Source organism: Suillus subalutaceus (genome assembly GCF_016647625.1).
Source record: "Suillus subalutaceus strain FC151 chromosome Unknown DFJ58scaffold_301, whole genome shotgun sequence".
Taxonomy (NCBI): Eukaryota; Fungi; Basidiomycota; class Agaricomycetes; order Boletales; family Suillaceae; genus Suillus; species Suillus subalutaceus.
This window is the reverse complement of record NW_024540550.1, coordinates 17,856-40,935: the sequence shown is the minus strand read 5'-3', so window position 1 is coordinate 40,935 and position 23,080 is coordinate 17,856. Positions and strand designations below refer to the sequence as shown.

The 23,080-nt window shown below is 49.5% G+C and overlaps 7 protein-coding genes across 7 annotated transcripts; 4 read left to right on the top strand and 3 right to left on the bottom strand.

Moving 5' to 3' along the window:
• Positions 1–773: 773 nt before the first annotated feature.
• DFJ58DRAFT_873596 (uncharacterized protein) lies at positions 774–2,884 on the bottom strand (the record flags this gene model as incomplete). The annotated part of the gene is made up of 5 exons (XM_041394376.1): positions 774–1,215; positions 1,268–1,809; positions 1,898–2,274; positions 2,326–2,535; positions 2,626–2,884. 5 exons carry the CDS (start codon positions 2,882–2,884, stop codon positions 972–974), a joined length of 1,632 nt encoding a protein of 543 aa, XP_041235419.1. The 3' UTR covers positions 774–971.
• Positions 2,885–4,320: 1,436 nt separating this feature from the next.
• Positions 4,321–6,979, top strand: DFJ58DRAFT_719608 (uncharacterized protein; the record flags this gene model as incomplete). The annotated part of the gene is made up of 5 exons (XM_041384662.1): positions 4,321–4,731; positions 4,782–4,851; positions 4,873–5,202; positions 5,231–6,453; positions 6,518–6,979. 5 exons carry the CDS (start codon positions 4,321–4,323, stop codon positions 6,977–6,979), a joined length of 2,496 nt encoding a protein of 831 aa, XP_041235418.1.
• Positions 6,980–7,237: 258 nt separating this feature from the next.
• On the bottom strand, positions 7,238–8,792 carry DFJ58DRAFT_736875 (Alpha/Beta hydrolase protein; the record flags this gene model as incomplete). The annotated part of the gene is made up of 10 exons (XM_041386868.1): positions 7,238–7,366; positions 7,417–7,491; positions 7,541–7,624; positions 7,676–7,698; positions 7,751–7,829; positions 7,877–8,107; positions 8,158–8,242; positions 8,290–8,441; positions 8,513–8,592; positions 8,645–8,792. The coding sequence occupies 10 exons, from the start codon at positions 8,790–8,792 to the stop codon at positions 7,238–7,240; spliced, it is 1,086 nt and encodes a 361-aa protein (XP_041235417.1).
• Positions 8,793–9,530: 738 nt separating this feature from the next.
• On the bottom strand, positions 9,531–9,899 carry DFJ58DRAFT_671550 (uncharacterized protein; the record flags this gene model as incomplete). Its single annotated transcript, XM_041382969.1, has 1 exon — positions 9,531–9,899. One exon carries the CDS (start codon positions 9,897–9,899, stop codon positions 9,531–9,533), a length of 369 nt encoding a protein of 122 aa, XP_041235416.1.
• A 1,194-nt stretch (positions 9,900–11,093) lies between these two features.
• Positions 11,094–13,213, top strand: DFJ58DRAFT_736873 (uncharacterized protein; the record flags this gene model as incomplete). The annotated part of the gene is made up of 6 exons (XM_041386867.1): positions 11,094–11,399; positions 11,447–11,737; positions 11,789–12,092; positions 12,151–12,677; positions 12,895–12,981; positions 13,040–13,213. 6 exons carry the CDS (start codon positions 11,094–11,096, stop codon positions 13,211–13,213), a joined length of 1,689 nt encoding a protein of 562 aa, XP_041235415.1.
• Positions 13,214–14,747: 1,534 nt separating this feature from the next.
• DFJ58DRAFT_627556 (uncharacterized protein) lies at positions 14,748–15,668 on the top strand (the record flags this gene model as incomplete). The annotated part of the gene is made up of 2 exons (XM_041381140.1): positions 14,748–15,344; positions 15,402–15,668. Coding segments are annotated over 2 exons (864 nt in total), but the record flags the coding sequence as incomplete, so codon positions are not given.
• A 419-nt stretch (positions 15,669–16,087) lies between these two features.
• On the top strand, positions 16,088–18,328 carry DFJ58DRAFT_873562 (uncharacterized protein; the record flags this gene model as incomplete). Its single annotated transcript, XM_041394375.1, has 6 exons — positions 16,088–16,124; positions 16,173–17,093; positions 17,154–17,596; positions 17,643–17,816; positions 17,882–18,028; positions 18,081–18,328. 6 exons carry the CDS (start codon positions 16,088–16,090, stop codon positions 18,180–18,182), a joined length of 1,824 nt encoding a protein of 607 aa, XP_041235413.1. The 3' UTR covers positions 18,183–18,328.
• Positions 18,329–23,080: the final 4,752 nt, after the last annotated feature.

Here is a 23,080-nt window from a genome sequence, read left to right as displayed (position 1 = left end):
GACGCCTAAAATGACATGCAGCATCAGGATCACCATCACAACAACCAAAATGATGAACACATACGGATGAAGATGAGGCAGGATCCGGGTCTGTGCCTGTGGTAGCTGCTGATGTGGAACCGCCTCAATGGCCCAGAAGCGTTGTGACGGCATCCAATGCATGCAGCATAGGACGACCGAATTGCGGCATAGCAGAGGCTATGATTATGGGATAAGTATAGGCACAAAGAAACACAACGGCTGCACGTACCAGACATTGAGAACAAGAAGAGCGCCATTACGAATGCTGAGACGGCGGGTGATGAACGTCGAGCGGAAAAGAAGCATCATCTTGGCTTGAAGGTTGAAAGAACGAATAGGTAGGAAGAGAATGAGTGAGCGGGTAGTAGAGCTCAAGGTATCGTTGCCGATGGAAGCTCTGTTATAAGACGAGAAAAGGAAGGCGGCTCTGAGACTTGTAAGTACGAGCAGTTACTGTGCAGTTACTGTGCTGGCACTTCCTGACTCACCTATATAGTCCCGATTCCAGCTACAAGACGCGTCATATATGGAAACTACTATGAAGATAGATGCCATCGAGGTAAGGCACTGCGACTTCGAGGGAATGTCCCTGCCGATTATTAATGGGACTAGACAAAAGCCATGGGTACACTTACATTGCGGAGTTGCAGGGCCCATCAACCTACCGTCTTTGTATTATTTACCAATATAAACTGATTCCACGCGGGGTGATTCACTAGGTCGTATGCCGAGTACAAGAACTCCAGTAATTTCTGCGAAGGTCTTGACAAAGTAAGTCCCAATACGGAAACAGGCTGCGGTTTAAATGTTTGTGCGTGTTTGGGAACCCCAACCCTAGATCATGGTTCAATGTTTGTTATTGATGATCTGGAGCAAGGAATTGATGAGCCACAAAATAGGGTACTAGTAAGCTAAGAGTGCGCACTGTAGGAAAAATAAAAGGAGCAAACTCAATCGACATCATCCACTACTCCCCCCGGACAAGACTGAGAGTTATTTATCGCAATGAACGTTACGCCCCCAGAATTACTTGATTGATTACTTGATTGGCTTGGTGCTTGGGAGGTATTGGGGGTGCATGGCGGCTTTTGCTTGCTCTTTGGCTTTGCAAACCTGCGCCTCTGCTGTCTGCAGAAATCCCACAGCGCATCAAGGGCGTCACAGAGAAAGAGTTTACTTGGTTTCTCAGAGAGCCTTTGTCGTCAGTTCAATCAGTGATCTAAGGGATGAGCGGGGAGGAACCCACCGTCCCGTCATTTCATCAACTATATCTGGCGCACCCAAGAACGGCATCATCTCGATGATCACAGCATACACCTTCAGTAATACTGACATCCCTCCCTTGATTGTCCGTCCCGCTTCTATCCAACCCTCGAGGCGTGCCTTTAGGTTCGGACGGAAATCTTCCCGCAGGTCATCCAGATCCGGATCCTGGACATCTATGTCGATGTACCCGAGCGGGTCAGTATCGTCCATAGCCCCTTCCATCCCAGGGGGGAGAGGAAGCCCCATCATGAGCGCCGCCAGTGCCATCGGATGGGCAGTTTCACTTGTAGGCGATACTACAGCACCCACCCAGCGGTCAATCCGCCCTCGTCGACCCAGTGCTTCCAGGCGCAATGCTATGATCTCGGTCAGCTCCGTCTTATTGGCCTGAACATCAATATGACAAAATGCGCTCCGCACGGCGGCGCGGATGGCGTGCACAGTGTCGAGCAGCTCTTTCTCGACGATGCGTAGTGCATTGAGCTGGTAGGGTGGTTCTGCGGCAAGTATTATGGTTGCAAGCTGGTGTGCGGGCGCGTCGCGGGGACGCAGAGGTGAGAGTGGTTGGCGAGTAGGGTATTGATATTATCTGTATGTGAATGCAATGCACATATATGCAGTGCTGTAGCAAATTCTCGGGGCTGTAAGTGGCGATACGCATTAGTGTGGGGAGGAGCTCTTCGCAAAGGTCATCCTCGTCCGTTCCATCCGCTTCAGATATGTCGCCGATACTTGCAAAGAGAATTGGACTGGGCATGGTAGCAAAGAGAGAAATGAGAGACGTGCGGATGAGCTTGCGCAGGGATATGTGAACGTCATTGAACTTGCTAGACCAATGGCATGCGTGGAAACCACAGGCACATTGAGCATCGCTACAAGCGGTGCCAGCGGAGTTTCCGTCAGTGTCCGTGTAGTCTTCACTGTAATCATCGTCATAATCGATATCATCATCGAAATCAAAGTCGTCGTCATCTTCGTCGTCATCGGCTGGTGCCATGGTGTAAAGGTCATCACAGTTCAGTCGTCAGTGGAGCTTACGTTTTTGACCACCGTAGAGTAATCGCTCGAGGGCGTTCCAGCCGAATTCGGTGCGAATATCGTCGAGCATATCTGGGATGGCAGACTTCTGACGCTTAGTGCCATCGGCAAGCATGACTACGAAAAGGTCGCGCCAAATCCAAAGCATAACACGCTGGAGGTTGTGTGCGCCAGTGAAATGGAAAGACTTGACGACCTTGCCAGAGGAGCCTGATCTTTACAGAAATGTACATGTTCATAAAAGAACACTTGCACCTGAAACGATAAAGCAACACAAATGATGACATGATGACACCTTACCGACCCGCGCGTTACCGATCTGTTCGACCGCTTGAGACACGTACAAAAGACAAGCATGGGCCTTTGAAAAATTTGTACCGTACTCGTATATGACTCTCCATATATCATTGAGCCAGTCGATGACGCTCTCGATGACTTCTGCGAGGAGTTCTTCTTTGCGAGACTTTTCTTTCACGTAAGAACGTTTGTGGTCGCGGGCGAGTTCGTCCAGGAGTGAAGCGATCTCCAACTTCTTTGCTTTCAGGTTCAAAGATGGCATGCTGGCATATTTTTATGCATGCGTGCTGCTGATGCAAGAGTGCGGTTTGATTTCTCTTTGGAAACTACATCGAGGAGCGGTGCAAGTGAACTCTCGACAAGAGCATGCTGTGCATCGGCTGGAAGGGATTCGTAGAGCTGTAGAAACCTAGAACAATAATGAGCCCCAACAAATACAATGAACGTAAAGCTTACTTTGTACTGGCTGAGCTGGACGCCATCAAATGCGATGAGTTCGCACTGAGACGCCTTCCGTAATGTGACATATGTGCGTGACGATCATAATTGTGTGACCGTGTTTCCATTCTCCACAATAATTCGAAGCGACAGGTTCAGACTTCTGGTGAGTGCAATAATTAGAATTAACAGTTATGAACGTAGGAAATCTAAACAATCACTGTGATACAGCTGGCAAGCGCTTGATAGCACAGGAATGAAATCAATGATTGTACCCGGACCGGCGTTGCCTTGTCTGGCGTTGCCTCGAGGCAGCGCTTCCTATCACGGCCCTTACCCACCCCTACAGTCTGTTTGCAACGCAGCAAGCCACGTTGGAAACGCGCGTACGTTTGAACTTGCGGCCACTTGCGCGCACTCTTCAACTTGTTATCTTCTCAGATCTAACCTTTGCTTTCTTCCACCATCAACAGCGAAAATAAGTCATCGCGAGCTCTCATATAGCCCATGACAAGTTCACAGTCCCCACATAAGCAGAGAAAAGTTCAAATGTTTTCCGGTGTTCAAGGTCTGTGCCATTTATTTTTTGCTCTCGTGCCTATTGTTCCCATCGCAGCCCAAGTGTGGATCATCATCAACCATCATGATTAGCTTGTTCCGGGCGTTCGTGCGTTACCGATACATTATTCACATCATCTATTTTACGTCCCCTACGATAGTCACGCTTCTTCCATTGTCATTCACCGGTCGTATCACAACGCTAGCGGATCTTCTCTTATCCAATAACTACTCCAAACCCCAAAACTGACCCTTTATATCAGGTTCATCCCAGAACACACCACCTCGTGAAATGTCCCCATCTCCGAGACAAAGGACGATCAAGGCCCAATCTCTGCCCGCGTACCCTCCGTCATGCAGATTTACGGAGCACCAACTCAGTCTGCAAATCAGCCGCCAGTGCACAACAAGCGAGTCCACCACTGCAAACATCTCCCCGCAGTCAAAACGAACTTCCTCGCCGCCTGCCCTCACGCAAACCCGCACCCAACGTGACTAAACCTCCCATCTCCACTCAATCAGCCGTCTCATCTCCGGGAAGAAGCAATCCAGGGGCACTATTCTCCCTCGGCTTCAATTCACCCGAACATGCATCAAGCACCACCTCCCCCTCTCCAACATTCGCTCAGCCAGCCACAACGTGCATCAGCCACCTCCTCTACCCAGCACTCACTCAGTCAGCCCAACATCCACGCCCACCTCATGAATCCACAAATGGGCTACCCACGCCCTATTAACAGGGTGGCTCCTCCACAGTTCTTAACACACTTCCATGCAATGGAGGAGAATTGGCAAATGACAGAAGAGCTCATGGCAGAGATTGAGCGAGCTGACTATGCGCAGGCTCTGAGTCAGCAGCCGCCCGTGCCTGGAATGTCTGGCGTCGCCTACGCCGGTGGCGCAGCGAGTGGCGCCGTGTATGTACGCGAGGTGCCGTCACCTCTCAAAGACCCCGTCGGTGATCGTGTCCGCGCGAACGAACGGTCTAGTCCAAAGGATGCAGACGGTCAGGGGAGCGGCGGCATGCAGCGCTCCCGCTCCATCCGCGTTGTCGAACGCGAGAAGGAAATCCAGCCGAGCGATAGTGCTCGTGCACGCGAGCGTTCCCTTCCAGTCCAGTCAGACTGGGTCTCCGTCCTACTCACCCATCGGGACACCCCCAGCAGCGTGCGCCCTCTCCTGAGCGCACTTCTCCACCTTACCACACGCCTACTGGCTCGTCAGGTGGTGAGAGTGTGACTGCAGTGGACGTAGACTACGTCTCGTATAAGCGGGACTCGTATCAATCTAATGGGAGCTCTTCCCTTAGGCTTCCCAGTCCTCCGCCCACTGTGCGGAAAGCCATTGTCGCCGACAATGCTCGTGTGACGCCACCTGCGGTCAGCAAGTTTGCCAGCAACACTCCTCCCCTGCAGGCCATGAAGACCCGAACTCCCGACAAGTCACTGCCTGTCCAAGAAGAGCCAGAAGACGAAATCACAACCCCTAAGAACGGCGACAACTATACTCACGGGAACGACTATCATGAGGAGGAGGATGATAATGATACTCTCATTGAAAACGACCATGATTTCCCCATCGACGGTAACGGAGACCGCGATGGAGAAAATAGAGTCGTACACCCCACGCTCACCCACTGCCAGCTTACCCGAACCATATACCGCCAGGCAATACCCCGCGCAGTCCGCAAATCAGCGCCTCTCGAGCCTCACAAAGCACCACCGCAATGGCAGCACAGACAGACTTGGCCTCCGAAGCTTCGACGCAGCCGTCTTTGAAAAGCCTCCCATCAGATCCACTGAGGAGCGCCGTGAGTCGCCCGCACTTCCTGTGAGGCTGACGACTGAGCAGGTTGACTCTGTACCAGAGCATAATCTACAGCAACAACACAGCCACACGTTTTCTGATACTCGTGGTGCGGAACAGCAGCAGCAGCAGAGCAACGGACGACCGCACCCGCTGCAACATCAAGTCTACTCGGATGATCAGAATCATGATGATCCCGCAGCTGCCTATATATCGCATTACTTCCAGTCTCCTCGTCCAGTTGCGCCCATACCGCCCACGCCTCATAGCCAAACTGCTGCTCCATCACCGTTGATATCTAGCATGCAAAGTATGCAAGCCAGCCCGGCACCTCCAGTGGGCTCGCCATATCCCTACCCATTCTCTCACGTTCGGCGGAACAACGTCTATTCTAGCTATCCCATCCACACTGCGCCTTCCTCCAACTACGACCCCAACCATCCCTCGGTGATCGAAGAGCAACTCGCTCTCCAGATGCAGATGTACGCCTTGAACAACCACGCAGCATTATCCGACTCCACGTTCTCGCCATCGTCAACACCCTTCCCTGGACCTGGATACAACCCATGGGCATTCCTGCAGGCATCTCGTGCGTTCGGAGGAGGCGTGCGGCCACGTTTCGACTCCACTGCAACGATGAGTATCCAGTCGAGCCCGAGTCACCAACCAGTCAGCCTTCCGTTCCCGACTGGCAAAATCAAGCGCCGTCAGGCATCCGCGGATCTACGAGTCCAGAGCACAAAGCGGAAGATTAAGCCGCCGCCCCGTGTGGAAAGCACGCAGCCACGGGATACGAGCCCAGAGCCGTACTCGTCTGGTGAGGAAACCGCTGGCGAGGAACACTTTGAGGTTACTGAGGAGGGGAACTGGGTGAATGGGATGATGCCTGATGATGGTACTGAGTGGGTGGATGAAGACGAGGAAGAAAAGGATGACTTGTTAGACTTGGAGTATCACCCGAACTATGTCAACAACATCGAAAAGAGACGCAGGAGGTGGGATACGCGTTGGGAGGCTCTGCATCAGGCGGTTGAGATGACTTGTTGTCAAAAGCCATGGGTGGATGCTGACATTTGCCGTCGTATCATCATAGTTCCAAGCGCTTGATTGTGAGACGGATACGACGATGGTCCTCCTTGCTGCACCCTCACATTCTACAAAACTGCATGCTTTGACATCACGCTCGATTCGTCGTGAAATAGGGACACAGTCTCCGAGCATGCACAACATACGAAACTCTTTCCGAGGCATTGCTGCTCGTCGACGAGCATCCCGCGCCAAGGGTACAACGCTCGTTGAGAGGTTTCTCAACTCGACTTCTTCTTCTGGCGATGGTTCAGACGGCAGTTCGGAATCGCGGGAAGGCGACCTCAAGCGCGCGCTCGAGACTGCTCTTGGTAGTCTCGGTGCTCTTCGCTCAATATATGACCACCGTGTTGCACGCTGGGAAGACGAGATGGGGCGCATCAGCGACGAGCGGGACCGCGTTGAAATGCTGCTCCGCCAGACCCTAGGTGTTGGTTTGCAAAACGGTAATGGCCTTCCTGAGGCGTAACTTATCCAATGTTGTGACCTACCCCGATGTATGCATTCATATGACCCTACTGTCCTATGCTGTACTGTACTTATGGACGCTGCCTATGTTGTTTCATGTAACATCTTGCATACGTCGACTCTAGATATGTTCATCTGGTGGATTATACCACTGATCCATGTACATAATGCACCATGTTTGCTATCGCTATTGTACACTTGTCCTTGAGTGTCTACTAGGTCCTTGAATTGTGAATAAGATACAGGAATAGGCCGTGGATTACAATTCGTCCGAGAGGACTCGCTGGTCTGGCGTGAAGGAATGATTCAAGGTCTCCAACCATGCTCTGAGAAGGCCATTGAATACTTGTGGGTGCTCGAGGTGGGGCCAGTGGGCACCTTCCATTGTCTACATTCGATTATCACCGTAGTCCTTGGCGAAAGGGTCATATCACGCACCTTGGTCGTCAGTCGTGGCAGGAACTCCGCGGATTTCAAGTACTTGGCGGCGAATACCCAGTCTGCAACAGGATCCTGTGGTAGTCCGCATGAGAAAGGCCCTGTAACAGGGCAGACAACCCACGTTTAGAGGCAAAACAGATAAGACGGGCTGGGGAATGGTGTAATTTCCTTGCGCTTGAGTTGATTCCCATGTTCCATAGCGGTTCTAAGCACCTCATTCAGTTATGGGTGCATTGTAAGAATATATCTAACGCACTCCGCGAGTGTAGAATATGAGAGCTGTGGGTTATCGATTAGCTTAGTATGGTATGCGAGGAAATTTGTTTCGTACTATGGTCAAATTTCTGTATACTGAACCGTTCGACAAAATACTCTTCATCGGAGGAGGTGAAGAACGGGATTGGAGGAATCTAGTCAAGGTCAGTAAGCTTTGTCCTAGAATGAGCGCTAATCGTACCTCCGTCACATTGTCATATGCACTGAGATAATTACTGGTGCTTGTGAGGAAACTATCTGGAGGGGCGCTGTTGACTGTGCGCAACGTAGCGCGTAGGCTTCTCCTGATATCCTTGTTCAGCTCAGCTACAGCTTCTGTTGTGTGGTTCTCGAAGAAAACTTGGTAAGCTAACTTGGGCATGACTGCTGCAAGCTGAGCGCTGTCTGCAAAGGGGCCAGCAGCGTGCAAATACTGGTTATGATTGTTAGGCAGGGAAATTTGTAAAACAACGATCTGTTTACCGGAACAGTCACGCCAACCAAGGCATAGAAGATATCAGGTCGTCTCCTCGCAGCCTCGTAGCAGACTTCAGCACCCCAGTCATGACTATAAAAATATGAGGTGAGTCGGGCCAGATCTTCTACAAAACATACCCGAGACAAATAGCAGATTGAATGCCAACATGTTCAAGAACGCAAGTGAGATCGCCAGTAATATCAGCCAACGTGCTGGACGACTGTACATCAGCGGGATGTGTTGAACCCCCGAAACCACGGACGTCGATAGCAATCATACGATACTCGTCCTGAAACAGATCAGCATGACGGTCATCAGCTGATGAAAGAGATATCTACCTTGAACTCTTCGATCTGGTACCCCCCAGGAGCTCCAAAGACTGGGCCAGCCGTGGACCATGATGATGCTCTTCTCCGCAGTCGGGTTGACGTCTACATAATCTATGACAATAATAAACATCTTTGTAGGCAAGACACGCGCATATATGCGTACCAATGGTAATATTGACCTCTTCGTCCAGGACGCGATCCACAGCTTTGCAACTGGTAGACTGGATAGTATACGCCCTTGCATTGAAGGCAACAGCTCCCACCACGAATGAAAGGGAAAAGGGAAGAACAAGGTAGGTAGACCAATGCATTGGACGTAGTACTTTCTACTAACTCGTAGTTGTGTCTACTGAGTGACTGGACGGACTTCAACGTTCAACGTTTCGACTTCAATAATCAACATGGAAGATGCCGCTTGGAATTCTGCATGCCTACTGGGCAGATTCCGACGGAATGACCACAGGTCCATGAGCTGATTGTGTAGGTAGACCAACTTATAGAGGGGATGTTGTCGTTCCTTCAATGTCGGATTTAGTGAAAACAGGTGTCAACAAGCGACATCTGTCGAAAACAACTTGAACGTATATATCCTCCTACACTGCTAATCGGGATAAACCTGAACCTAGCATGCGTAATCATACCTTTATGGGATCTGTGCGAACCCCAGTACTATCATAATATATACATTTACCAAAGGATTTCCGTCAATGTAGTAATGGCGGCATGAAGCAAACCATAAAAGGATATTGGTAGCAAAGGTCAAGCAGATATTGGGATCCTCTCTGACGAGTATGGTGTCAGGGACGGTCCACTATCATGTACTAACATATTACAAACCATCATAGCCTAACATTGCGACAGGGTCAAATGCTGAGGTCTGGTTGGCCTCACACCTATGTTGTGCGTTTGCAATACAGTCATAGTGTTATCGTATTACTGTATTTCTGTATTTACTCTAACACCGGTGCTTCACAGCATGATCGGGCAGAACGAGGGCAAGCATTGATTGATCTAATTTACAAACAACAAATATAACTAGATGAAACACGCTACAAAAACGGAGGGACGGTAAAAATAAGCTGAAAATCATCCCATATACTTGTGCGAATCTCATCCAGGATGTCCTGGCTGAGAGGGCTATCAGCTGGTATAGTCAGGTTGTCCGCCGTCCAAGACTTGATAAATTTCCCTTCCAAACTGATCTTAGGGTTCCAGTTAGGCCAGGGCCCCTGAGGAAAGTCTGGATTGGCGGCAATGAATGCCATCCAGAATGCGTCACAGCCCCAAGCCCACTCAGGCGCTCTAATGTCCCGAATGGTGTCAACCAGCCAAGTTTCCACCTGTCTGGCGAGCACAGACCAACTGGCCTCGGACAAGGGATTGAAAGATGGCGGAAGTGGCAAGAAGGGTATCTGCATGAATGTAAGGTTCAACATCAGCAAACTACCGGTTTTGGATACAAGATTCCCACAGCGACACAACTAGCACAGCCCCACAGTGGTACAGCGCACAGAGCGCACAGAGTGACAGTGCGGCACAGTCTCGCACAGTGCACAGGGTCAGGCGATAAAATGTGATGTAAATTATAGATTAATATCAATATCTTGCTGGTCTTCATCAAAACACGAGATCTCGGAGAATGCATTTCACAGTGTGACAACTTATATTCATTTAATAAAGTACTTCAACAGATAGCTAAAATATAAAATGTGCAATGCGTATATGTATTGACAATCATGTACACAGTACAAGGCTATGGTCACAATGCAACATCCAACAGACAGATATTCTAATCAGCTGTACTCATCAGCGACTGCATACCGATTTTAAGAACGAATTCGCTTACATGACTTGATGGTGGATTTTGGACGAGGAGACCAAAGTGACCGCTCTGAGCAGACAAACCCGCACCTCACCACGAGAGCGCGTGTGCGCCCTACATTAGCTTCCGCATCTCCAAAATTTCTCTTTGCCCTCTTCGCTCGAAGTCGTAGGTGGTGTTTGCGCATGCGAAATTGATGAAGAAGCCGCTCAGCAAGGTCCTTCTCGAGACGTCGAACTTCGAGATCAGCTCGTGCCATCTCGAGCAGGTAAGATGCTTCCTCTGAAGTCTCCGGCATTGAGTCCATGTAAGCGTCAAATGGTTCATTTGGGTAGCGGCGTATGTACTGTAGATAAAACTGATTCAAGGCAAGTGTTAGAATCCAGCCCATAACTCACCATATTATACACTTCCGAGGAGTCAGATGTATCATCTGAGATGTCGGAAGGAGTTACAGAATCTGAGATTTGTTGGCCTCGACATAGCGAATACGGGGATTGAGATGATTGAGATGGTGAGGCATAGCTTGAACGACACTTCGACATTGTAGTTACAGTTTGCGTCGTCCCGGAAATTGCCGGGACAATATTGAATCCAAATGAGTTCAATGACTTACTTCGCACCTTCGATATGCGCTGCCCCTCCTGCAGCAAGCGTTTTAAGAATGAGGGACGCTTTCTGCAACACCTGAATCAGCCTTCTTCTCACTGTTACAAGTGGGATGGTAACCTAGTTTCGCATCTTAAGACCAGCACAAGCTCCAAGTCCTCAATTTCCTCTCCACAACGACATGGACCCGACCTTTGACCCGGAGTATATGGACCATGGAGTTGATGCAGACACTGGAGCGGAGTATGGGTCTTCAGGCTCGCAGGCAGATTACGGTGAAGAAGTGGAGTTTTATGACGGTGCAGGCAAGACGTGGGGTGTTGGGAAGACTTTCATGGACCAATTCAACGAGGATGAATATGCTGCAGAGAGGGAGCAAAACCAATACTTTCCTTTCGCTAGCAAACCGGACTGGGAGATGGCATCGTATATTCTTCGGTCCGATCTTAGCATGGCCGAAATCGACGAGTACCTCAATCTTGAATTTGTGAGTTCATCTATCCTCTAAATTTCTTCGTCTAAACTTATGTTCAGACCAAAACACTCCCGTTGTCATTTCGCTCTTCGCGAGAACTCCGAGGACGTGTTGAATTGCTCCCAGCTCCCCCTCAATGGAAGTATCAAAAAATCACTACCGAGTTTCCAACGACAAAAACCCTTCAAATATTTTATCGGGACGCAATCGAGTGCTTGCAGTCACTTCTCAGTCACCCACTGTTGGCCGCCAGCTTTGATTTCATCCCATGCAAGGTTTACGAGTCTGCCGAACGTGCGGTTCGAGTTTATCATGGTTTCATGACAGGCGATCATGCTTGGAACCTTCAGGTAAGGTCTCGTGTCTTGATTCCTCGTTCTGTATAACTAACAAGACCACAGAAAGACCTACCTGAAGGTGCATCCCTCCTTGGTGTAGTCCTCTCCTCGGACAAGACCAAGGTCAGCAACATCGCTGGCAACCGTTACGCGCATCCACTTCTTGTTAGTCTCGCCAATATTGATCCTGGAGTGCGTGCCAAAGGCTCCTTACATGCATATATCCCACTTGCTTTGCTTCCTGTTGCAAAGTTCTTGCACAGGAACAAGCGCATGCATGGGGTTCTCGCAGACCGTTTACTTCACCAATGTATCGACCTCGTTGTTGAGCCATTGAAGCAGGCTGCCCGTCTTGGCGTTATGATGAGTGATCCCACGGGGTTTTAGCAGGTATTGCTTCACCCCCCTCGTTGCTTATGTCGCAGATACTCCGGAGGAACTTGTAATTGCATGCGCCACTATGAACTCATCGCCTGTCACTATGGCTACCCGTGAAGACTTTGGAGACCCAATCCGACACCCTCCTCGTGATGGATCATCAACCCTTGCCAACATTGCAGCGATTATAACATCTATCTCACCTTCCGATCTCATCCCGTTCTTCGAGGCATGCAAACGCTACAATCTAAACGGTGTTGACTTGCCATTCTGGAGGAATTGGCTTACCGCAAATCCTTCCTCCTTCCTCACTCCAGAACTACTTCACCATCTCCATAAAATGTTCTGGGACCATGATCGTCTCTGGTGCACAACAGTGGTTGGCTCGCAGGAAATTGATTTTCGTTTTGCGCTCCTCCAGGTGTGCACTGGTTACCGTGCATTCAAGGAGGGAATCTCCGCTTTGAAGCAAGCCACCGGGCGAGACCATCGCAACGTTCAACGGTATATTGTTGGCGTGATTGCTGGTGCTGCCCCTGCCGACTTCATATCTGCTATTCGGGCCCCTCATGGAGTTTAGATACCTCGCTCAAGCCCCGCATTTCACCGACAAGCAAGTGGTAGATTTAGACCGTCTGTCTTAAAGTCTTTCATCGGTTCAAACAGTCTATCGTTGACGCTGGTGCTCGGCGGGGGGAAAGGGGGTGGGGATAAAGCCATGGGCGATTCCAAAGCTCGAGCTGCTGCAGGGGGTAGTGCCCAGTATTTGTTCACACGGCGCTGTCATGCAGTGGTCTGCAGACCCCACTGAACATGCGCACATCAAGGTTGTGAAGGAGCCAGCGAGGGCAGGGAACAATCACGACTACGACGCGCAAGTGTGTCGCCACCCTCGATCGTCGTGATAAGGGTGGAGCGTTTTGACCTCGCACTCAGATGCGTGCACAGGAGGACCACGAAAGGGACGAAGACAACGAGGGTGGTCTTGTCCAGCATTTTGTCAAGGACTACTTTGCTTGCGCGCGCGACTCATTAATGGTGTTCATCCTCAAGCTCCCCGTCCCTATCGAACATTCTCCACCTCAATTAACGCTTACATCTCAGCTATGACCCCACGCACACGAAAATGACAGTGGATAAGGCTGCTGAAAACTTCTCCTCTTCCTGACCTCCGTCCCGCAGTCTCCGATTATCTTGACCAGGTTGATGCGCATGTTTGATCACTTCGCTGTTGGTGGGAGGCGCCATGCCCACCCTGGCTGCCCCTCCCCTTTGAACGCATTCAAGTATGGTGCAAGATACGGACACAATCAAAATCTTTTCACGACCCTGCACAGCTTGAGCCCAGCGCAAACGCTACATGCTCAAACCACCCTCCAGTGCCTGGCCATACGGCCGATATGACTCTGTCATCGTTAGTTCAGGCAACACGCACAAGTTGGCCAAAAAGTGGACTGGATGGTATGTTTTATGTCTATATACCGTCACGCTCTGATGTTGAACAAACGCAGGACACTTTGTTTGCTCACCTTCGCTTGATTTTTTCGTCCCCATCACGACACCTCTCATATTCCGAATCATATCTTGCATATGTTGAACGTTTGGATGTTGTGACTCTCGACGATTCTACGGGTATGTATATTCTCAGGCGTGCTCGACGAGCGAATAATGACCGGATTGGCGATGTCATCCCAATAACTCAGATTGTGGCACCCGTCCATCTCATCCCGCGTTTTGGTCCAAAAGCCGATCCGCGACTGACGATGCAAAGCAGCATTAACCATGCCACAGAGTTTTACCTGAATAAATTCTGGAATAAGGAGCTTTTCTTTGCGCTTCATGTGACTAGTAGATAAGCTCTTAGCATTAGACAGATAGGGGTATTCACTAGAATGGTGGTTTTTTTCATTGGCCCTTGTTTTTAGCCCATCGTGAGAGTCGCTGCGGCATAGCACCCAAACCATGTAGGCTGACACGTCAGTTACAGTTTCTTTGTTCCTTGAAGTCTTTTAATGGCTGCGGTCTTTGGAGACTTTGGAGGAGATGCATACTACTATACAGCTCGTAACTCCAGAGGCAAAAAACCCGGATCCGATACGAAAAACGAACCAACGACTCCAGGGATGCCAGTGTTATCCACGACATCTTCATGGATCTCCAACAGATCAAAACGACGTGGCCCTAAGACAGAGACCCCGCGTTCTGCAGATGTGACTTGTATGCTGACGGATCGCTTAATCTCAGCATAGATTGCTTACTTTACATATTTATAGGTAAATCATCAAACACCCCAGCAGTGGTGCCAGAGACTGAAACTGTAGCAACCGCCAAGTCCGAAGCCGACACTGCAGTCGTGCATGATCAGGTTTTGGGTATCACACATGTTATCGCTGCAAACCCAGGTAAGGGTGCTGGTCAACTAAATATTATTGTTTCTCATAGTTCGCTACTAGATGGGTGCCACGAGCAACTCGTAGATGCTCTTCGGCAGGTATGGGTGGAACCTGTATGCTTTATCAATGTCTCTGCCGAAAATCATGCCCGTGTTTTGGAGCACATGGACGCTCTCACATTTTCTAACTATCACACAAAGTACGTCATATATAAATTCAGTCAAACATTTTTCTTATGTCGATGTTGTTGTAGGATGTCATATTTTCCTCACAGGATGATTCTCATCATATACTCTCCGCTCCCTGTCCATGAAGAAACAACATCTGAGATGTCGTTCACGATCTCACATGCTCTTCACAGCATTCAGTACAACCGAACCCTCTTGAAGACCTCCGTCTTAACCAATAGTCGGATGTACTCCGAACACCTCTTCACTATACCCGACATGCAGGTGACCATGAAACCCACAACCACGACAGCCGCTGAGACGCAACTTCTCTGGATGGCCGAATCTGGATTCACTCAGTCTCGGGTTGCCATCATGACGAAAATGGAGGATACTCTTCTATCGCACGAAGAGCTCCTCCTCATTCTTATGATCTTGGTCAAAGAAAGGAAGAAATATGCCTCCCCCGCAGCAAACTCCGTTACTTGGAATCAGACACGTGAAGAGGGATCGGTGCGGACTTACAGTGAGTTCGCACCTGAACGCACTTCCGACAAGTTATTTGGGCCAGTAATAGCAATGGGGCATGAGTGGATTGATATTGAGTCTGTCGATTATTTTGTGTGGGTGAAGTCTGGGGATCAGCGGATTGACTTGGCTGCTCCTCCCACGGCGCACGGCGTGAGTCTAATGTTGCAATGATAAGAATATTTATGCTGACAAGTAGTATCTTTGCAGACACTTTTTCCGAATATTGACATGGACAATGTGACTGACGCATTGAACCATGGCTTGGATCTCGTGAAAGCCACGATGAGCAGCACCCTTGACTTAATCGAACCCAGCGTAAATCATAGGCATCTCCTCACTCCCAGCGCACTTACATTCAATTGGGAGCTTGACAGTTCCTCCATGTCAGTTGCCGTTTATGAAACTGCCCACGCCCGCTACTGCGATTGGTACCGTCGCCAATTCTCTGGTACGAAACGTCGTCGTGTGGACAATCCTACCACAGATGAGAATACCAGGCCCTCGATCAGGAGGGCATTATCCTCTGGACATGTCCAGGCGGACAACCAAGAGAACGCCAAATCTTCAATCAGCTCTGCATACGTCTCCGACACAAGCGACGAGACTGTTTCCTCCTCGGAACTAGCAACACCTGGAACCGAGTCTTCCTCTGGACTGAGTAGTGATGATTCAAATGTCTAGGTCTTGGTGAGGGGGATGGAACTTGGCTCCCTGTAGACGTATATCTTTCACTGCTCACTACACTTTCATCATGACCATTTTGTTCTATTTTCTTGTTGTACCTAGTACCCCAGCGCCATTTTCCGCACTACCGCGCGGAGTTTCAAATAAGTAGTACTTACTAGTACATGGAATGTTATACTTCTTGTCTTCGGGTTCATGTTCAACGTTTGATGGCAGGCAAACGCAAGACCATAGTACCTGATCTTGGTGAGTACACTGATTTCTATATAACAAAACTGATATGTAGCACTGCAGATGACCTCCGTCGCTCTAAGCGAAGTAACATGGGTCAAGGTGGACGCCTCACCCAACTTCAAAAGCTCGAGTCCTCACAGATGAATAGACAACGTCCAGTGAAGAAAAACCCCGCTCAGGAGATGATAGACAGCCAACCAGTAAATGTCATGGCGCCGGAGGCACCTATACGCAAACCAAGGGCAAGACCAATCAAGGCGACTAAGACATCAAGCAATGAGAAGACTGAACGACATCTTTCAAGCTCCAACTTACCACAGCGTGTTGCTGAGGACAAGCCCACTTCGCATCCTCGTAGTCCCGACTCAAGGTTTGGCTTTGTCCCACCTCCACCTGCGACCTCCGAACGCCATTTCATCCGTGCTCTCTCTAGGTTCAACAGTACACCATCAGGATCCTCCCAGCCTAACACGCCCAAACGCACCCTCACTGGCGCCCATTCGCGGAAACACGACAATCTGCGTCATCATTCCAAGTCAGATACTAGCCGTGCCCTACCAGCATCCAAACCTGTCCCTCTTGAACACACCCCCGCTGGTGCTCATTCACAGAAACGCAACGATCCACGTCCTCACTGTAATGCTAGTCGTAAACCACCGGTGTCCAAACACATCCCTCGACACACCGTCACCAGTGACAGCAATCCGCCCACTGACCTGGAATCCGATTACACTCGTCCATCACGGATGAATATTTCAGATGCCGAGGCTCCTCTACATGGCGATGAGGGCTACGACTCGGGACGAGATCACGATGTGGATGCTAACAATTCTGATCTGGACAACTCGGATGCTAGAACTAATGACGTGCAGGTGGACCATGGCAATGATGGTGATAGTGGGGAGGCGGACCAGGATGATGGTGACAGTTTTGTTGACGACCCCCACCAGGATCATGACACCTCGAAAGATAGCAACGATGGTAAGATATCCCATGCATGTGTCCATCATGCTACTGAACTTGCCCACTTGCCTTATGCAGATGAATTCACTCGTGCACGCTCACGAGTCGCCGACAGCTCACACAATGCCCGAGATGTCCTCCAAGACCATCGCGCAAAGAACTGTCGCCCTCGCATGCCTGACCTGGATGAGCTCGAGACTTTGCGTCGTCGCGCTACTACTCAAGATTCAGCTCAATCTTCTTCTGAAGAGGAGGTTGTAGTACCACGCAAGAGAACGCAGATGATCAAAGCAACTGCGCAGAACATTCGCTTCTATCCTCCTTCTTGGAAGGATTTACTAGAGGCCGCAAAGAAGAAATCACGCCTAGGCTTGCTCACTAGCACAGCGTCAAAGCGCAGTGATTTTCTCAAAACCAAGGGTATTGAATATCTCTTAGAAACACTCGAAGACTTTGGATCCCAGGGTGTTGGTGTTGACGACGGATACTGGGATGAATATAAATCTGATATGGCAGTCCTGGTATTTGTGTTCTTACTCTGTCGGATCACGCTAACAATTATTTTAGCTATGGGACGATCGCGCTACTATGCGTTCCGAAATGAAAAAGGCTGCGCGTCCGATTGTTCTGGCACATTACGAAATTCTTCCACCCGATGTTGACGACGAGAACGACTATGAGCGGGAGGTGCGTGACAACGTCAAAACATTGTTGCAGAATGGTGCTTTCCTACGGGATGGAGTAGATGCACAGGCAGGTTAATGAGAAATAGCCCCGCACTTACTGACTCACGCGGTGTGTATTAGGGCAGGACCAATAATCTTGCAAACGAGGCCCTGGGCAGCTTTTGTATGTCCTATTTTTACAAGGGTGAGAACGCGCTCGCGAAGTCATTTCCAGACTTGTTCGCCGATGCTGTCCCCGAAGGTGCCGTTGCACTTGCAGCGACTGCGGTATGTGATCTCAGGCTCGGATAATCGTCTTTGCTCATTCATCTCTAACTAGCTTGCTGCCGCTATCGACGAGTACAAGACCGGTACTTACAAGCAAATGAAATTCGTCGCCAATTTATATCAACCCATCTGTTACGAACTAGGATGGGTCTGACGTATGGCTACTCGATAAGAGTAATCGGCCAAGGTCGGTTCAAGGCTTCGGCGTATACCGATGCTTCAGAGTTTCTAAGACAAGAAGAGGAGAGTGTCCTCGACTCGAATCAAGTTCAATACGACTTAAGATTGGAGGTCTTAAGCGAAGGAGATTCCAGGTAAAACCTAGTAAGATTAAAGTAAAGAACTACATAGTACAGGGCGGGTTTATATAATAAACGGTAACGACTTTAGGGCCGGTACGATGAGGTCATAGAGACGAGTCAGAGATAAGACGAGTCAGAGATAACAAGAATAGTTCATCTAGCGACGGCAAGATGCGATCGTGATGTAATACAATGATGTAAGAGGAAGAAAATGAATAGGGGCGTACTTGACTGTAACATTACCCCGTTATTATCGTTGAAGTCACCGATTTCAACAATCAAAGTTATCGTAAGCGTCATAGTTGTCACGATCACCTGCACATTGAACGAACATTCTCTCATCTTCTTCGATAGAGATCTGTTCTAAGGCGGCGTCCTTGTCAGCCTCCCATTTAGCAAGAGCTTCATAGAAGCCTTCATCCGTCCATACTAATGGAATAGGTTTCTCGCCTTTAAGGTCTTTACAAAAGACCGAAAGATGCCCTGGCGCGAGGTTACGGCATACGCGGCAGAAATATGTTGGGCAATTCTTGTGACGATGACCGAATTCTTTACAGTAGCGACATTTGAAGTTATCAATGGGTTCGGTTTTCACGATGGTGACGGAGGACGATTGCGGAGGCGGGGATGGTGTTTTGGAACGTAAGGTGTTGTTGCGTGAGGGAGGGGAGACGGAGATCTCACGTTTGGAGGGTCGTAGACGAATGGAGCGTGAGCGAGAGGTGGTTGCCGCCGGGGCAGTAGTAAGAGCAAACGGTACGACCGGTACATCAGAAGGAGTGACAGCATCAGGCGTATGCTCAACGGGAGATAATGTCTCAACCGGAGGAGGGATGGGAACTGCGACGTGAGGGGATGGCGGTCTGGCGATTGGGTTTGTTGCAATTCGTTCAGTAACGATATGGATGGCTTCTCTAACAACTTCCTTGGTAGAGGCAGGCATGAGACGTATCGCAGAGTTGCGAATGCGAATATGAAGATGACGGAAAATGGCTTTGAAGCGTTGGTCATTCTCGCTTTCACTGAGAAGGCCTGCGGTACGCTTGATAAGATTGGCGGCGCGAATAATGTTAATGAGGAGCGTGCTAGAGAGGGCCCCTTGTTCAGCAAGGAGGCGATCTATCTCGATAGCGTATTGCTCAGAAAGGAGGGCGGATTCAAATAGCGTGTTGGTCTCGATGTCGTCAAGGATGGTGAAATAGTTTGGCGATTCAATGGTTTCAGTCAAAGTGACGGACGTAGTGGATGGGGACGTGGCAAGGGTTTCGGACATATTATCAGTGTATCGGACGAGAATTTGAAGTTGCAAGAGGCAGATCTGGAGAGTGCGGAGTTCTGAGAAAGACATCTTTTCGCAACCGTTCTTATAACTGGTGAGCTTTCTTATAAGCGGTGAGGATTGCGGAGGCGTTGCCAAGGTTTTCCGTGGGAATCCATTCGTTACTGGCAGATGAATATCCTTTCCAGGATACGAGATAGCGTCTTCGTTTACCCGTGCCCTTGTGCGATAGGATTGCTTCGACTTCGTATTCTTCTTCGTTATCAATGACGTCAGGTGGAGGATCAGGGAAGTTAGGACCATGGATTTCGGTTTCGTGATAGGACGATAATTCGGAAGCATGGAATGTGGGGTGAACCTTCCATTGCTTTGGTAACTGGAGTGTGAATGTGATTGGTGACAGCACTGCGGTGATGGTAAAGGGGCCGTAGCGTTTCGGAGCGAGTTTTCGTGATGGCAACTGCGTGATTAGATTCTTTCCCGATAACCAAACCTTATCGCCAACTTTCCACGGTTGATACTTCTTTCCGTAAGATCGTGCGGCCATTCGTTGCATTGCAAGATTGTGGCAAGAGATAGCTTCTTCTCGTATTTTCTGAAGGAGACGAAGTCGCTCTTCTGCGGCGGGAACAGTGGAGTCAGGGAGTACGTGGGGGAGAGCCCGTGGCTCGTATCCCATCATGAGGAAGAATGGGGATGCGTTGCGAGAGTCGTGTTTGCGATGATTGTGGACGAATTCGGACATGGGGATATGTTCAACCCATTCTTCTGGGTTGTTACGGCAATAGATTCGAAGATAGGTTTCTAGTTCTTGATTCAGACGTTCGGTTTGACCGTCTGTTTGCGGATGATAAGCGGTGGAAGCGGCGATGTCGTATTTCAAAAGTTTTGCAAGGGCTTTAGAGAATTTGGATACGAACTGAGGGCCTCGATCTGAGATTACTTTCTCGTGGAGCCCGAAGCGACGGTAGACGTATTTGAAGAATTTCTTTGCTACGCCTTCTGAGGTGATAGTTTTCGTACAAGGGATGAGAATTACCCCCTTCGTAAGACCATGGTCTACCACGACCATGATAGAGTCGAACCCGTTACATGGGGGAAGATCGGTGATGAGGTCGACAGAAACTTGGGAGAATGGGGTGGAGACCGAGGAGGGGATAGGGACCAATGGAGGCGTCGTGGGATGGGTATCGGATTTCATTTGCTGACAAAGGGCGCAACCCTCAACGTATTTACGGATGTAGGTTCCCATAGACGGCCACCAGAAGTCGCGTTTAACCAGTTCTTCGGTTTTAAAACGGCCGGGATGTCCTGCTGTAGCATGGTCATGGGTTCGTTCTAAAATAGAGTGGCGTCCGGCTGGGCGGACGTAGGCACGATCTTTGTAGAATAGAACATCATCTTTAATCGTCCAATCAGAGAGGGCCGATTTCATAGGAGGAAGGCATAGGCCATTTAAGGCATCGGAAGCGGCTTGGAAGATGGGATCGGTGTCATCAGGATCAGGGTTCGCAAGAGTTGTCATGAGCTCTTGGTCAAGAAGGCGAATGAACATGGAATCAGGGAGGAGTGTCATGTCTTCGTTATCGATGGTATCGGGCGCATGATCAGGTCGTCGTGACAGGGCATCCGGTGCGGCAAGTTTAGTTCCTGGAACGTGGTGAAGTTCAATATCGTAACAGGAAAGAAGGAGCTGCCATCTGGCTTGGCGACGGGTTAACTTCTGCGCGGTACGGAAATAAAGGAGGTTCTTATGATCGGTGAAAACAATGATTGGATGGGGGTTTCCTTCCAAATAATGACGCCATTCTTGGAGTGCACGGATAACGGCCAGGAGTTCGCGATCGAAGATCTGATAATTCCTTTCAGCGGGGTTCAGGGATTGGGAGAGGTATCCGCATGGATGATACACGCCGTTCTCATCGGTCTGTAGTAAGACAGCACCCGTTGCAACAAGGGACGCATCAGTGGCTACTGCGAATTGTCGAGATGGATCAGGGTTACGAAGGACAGGCTGCTTTAGGAAACATTCTTTCAGCGTCGTGAATGCCTCTTGACAAGGTGTAGACCAAAGGAAGACGTTATCTTTCTTTGTAAGATCGATAAGAGGTCGTGCGATGTCGGAATAGTGAGGGATGAAGTTCCGGTAGAAGTTGCAGAAACCCAGGAACGACCTGGTTTCCTTAACAGTAGATGGAGTTGGCCAATCGCGGATTCCGTCAGTTTTGGCAACATCCATAGCTACACATCCAGGGCGAATAATCATGCCGAGGTATTCAACTTCTTGTGCGTCAAAGGTACACTTCTCTGGTTTCAAAAAGAGTCGTTCTTCGCGGATCTTCGTGAGAATTCGACGGGTACGAGCGTGATGTTCATCCAGATTATCCGAGAAGATGAGGATATCGTCCATATAGATTACTAACCATCCTTCGTTGATCTCCTGTTGGAAAGTACGGTTCATGTAGGCTTGGAACGTGGCTGGGGAATTGCAAAGCCCGAAAAACATGACATTCGGTTCATAGAGTCCGAATTCAGTGGTGAACGCAGCTTTCCATCTATCATCAGGGTGAATGCGGATATTATTATAACCGGATCGGACGTCCATCTTGGTGAAATACTTTGCTCCATGTAACCGTGCGACAAGGGATAAGGGAAGCGGCAAGGGGTAGGCATTCTTGATCGTCCAATCGTTGATATATCGATAATCTTGACAGGGTCGGAGATCTCCGCTCTTCTTTCCTACGAAGAAGAAACCGCTGGCTTGTGGCGACTTGGACTCTGAGATAAAACCTTTCTTTACGTTCTCGTCTATGAATGCTTTGACAGCGGTTCGTTCGGCGATAGAGAGGGGATAGATTTTCGATGTTTTGGGAATGAATCCGGGTTTCGTTTCAATACGATGGTCAATACCAGGTCGTTCAGGAGGGAGTTGATTAAGACCGTCTTTAGCGAAGATATCAGCGAAGTCGTGGAGATAGGTGGGTACGAGTTCTTCGAAAGTTTTCTTCTTCTGTTCTAAGCCCGCAGCTAGAGCGAATTGCTGAGCTTTGTTACTAACTTTCGCGTATTCCATAGGCCGAGGCAAAGGCTTGACCGTGGGTTTCTGTTCAGAACGACTGGTACCGTCCGGGGTCAATGGCGTATCCATGGTGGTATTCGAAATTACCCGGAGTTCGGATGCGTCAATGGAGTATTCCACCAGAAATTCGTCATCATCTAGGTTATACATAGAGACTTCTCGCACTGGTGCGGCAAAGTTCTCCTGCGTCCAGACGTCTTCCTTGGTATCAAAAGTTTCGTCGTCTTCGTCGGGGATGGGGAGTAGATCAGGTAGTGAATCAGTGGTGGGATAGGCGTGTGGCGCTTCTTCGTCAACGATCTCTTCGATGGTTGCCTTGGGGTAAACGACAGGGGTTTCGGTGATTGGTGATTTCTTAAGTTTGGATTGCTTCCAAGTCCGATCTATGGGTT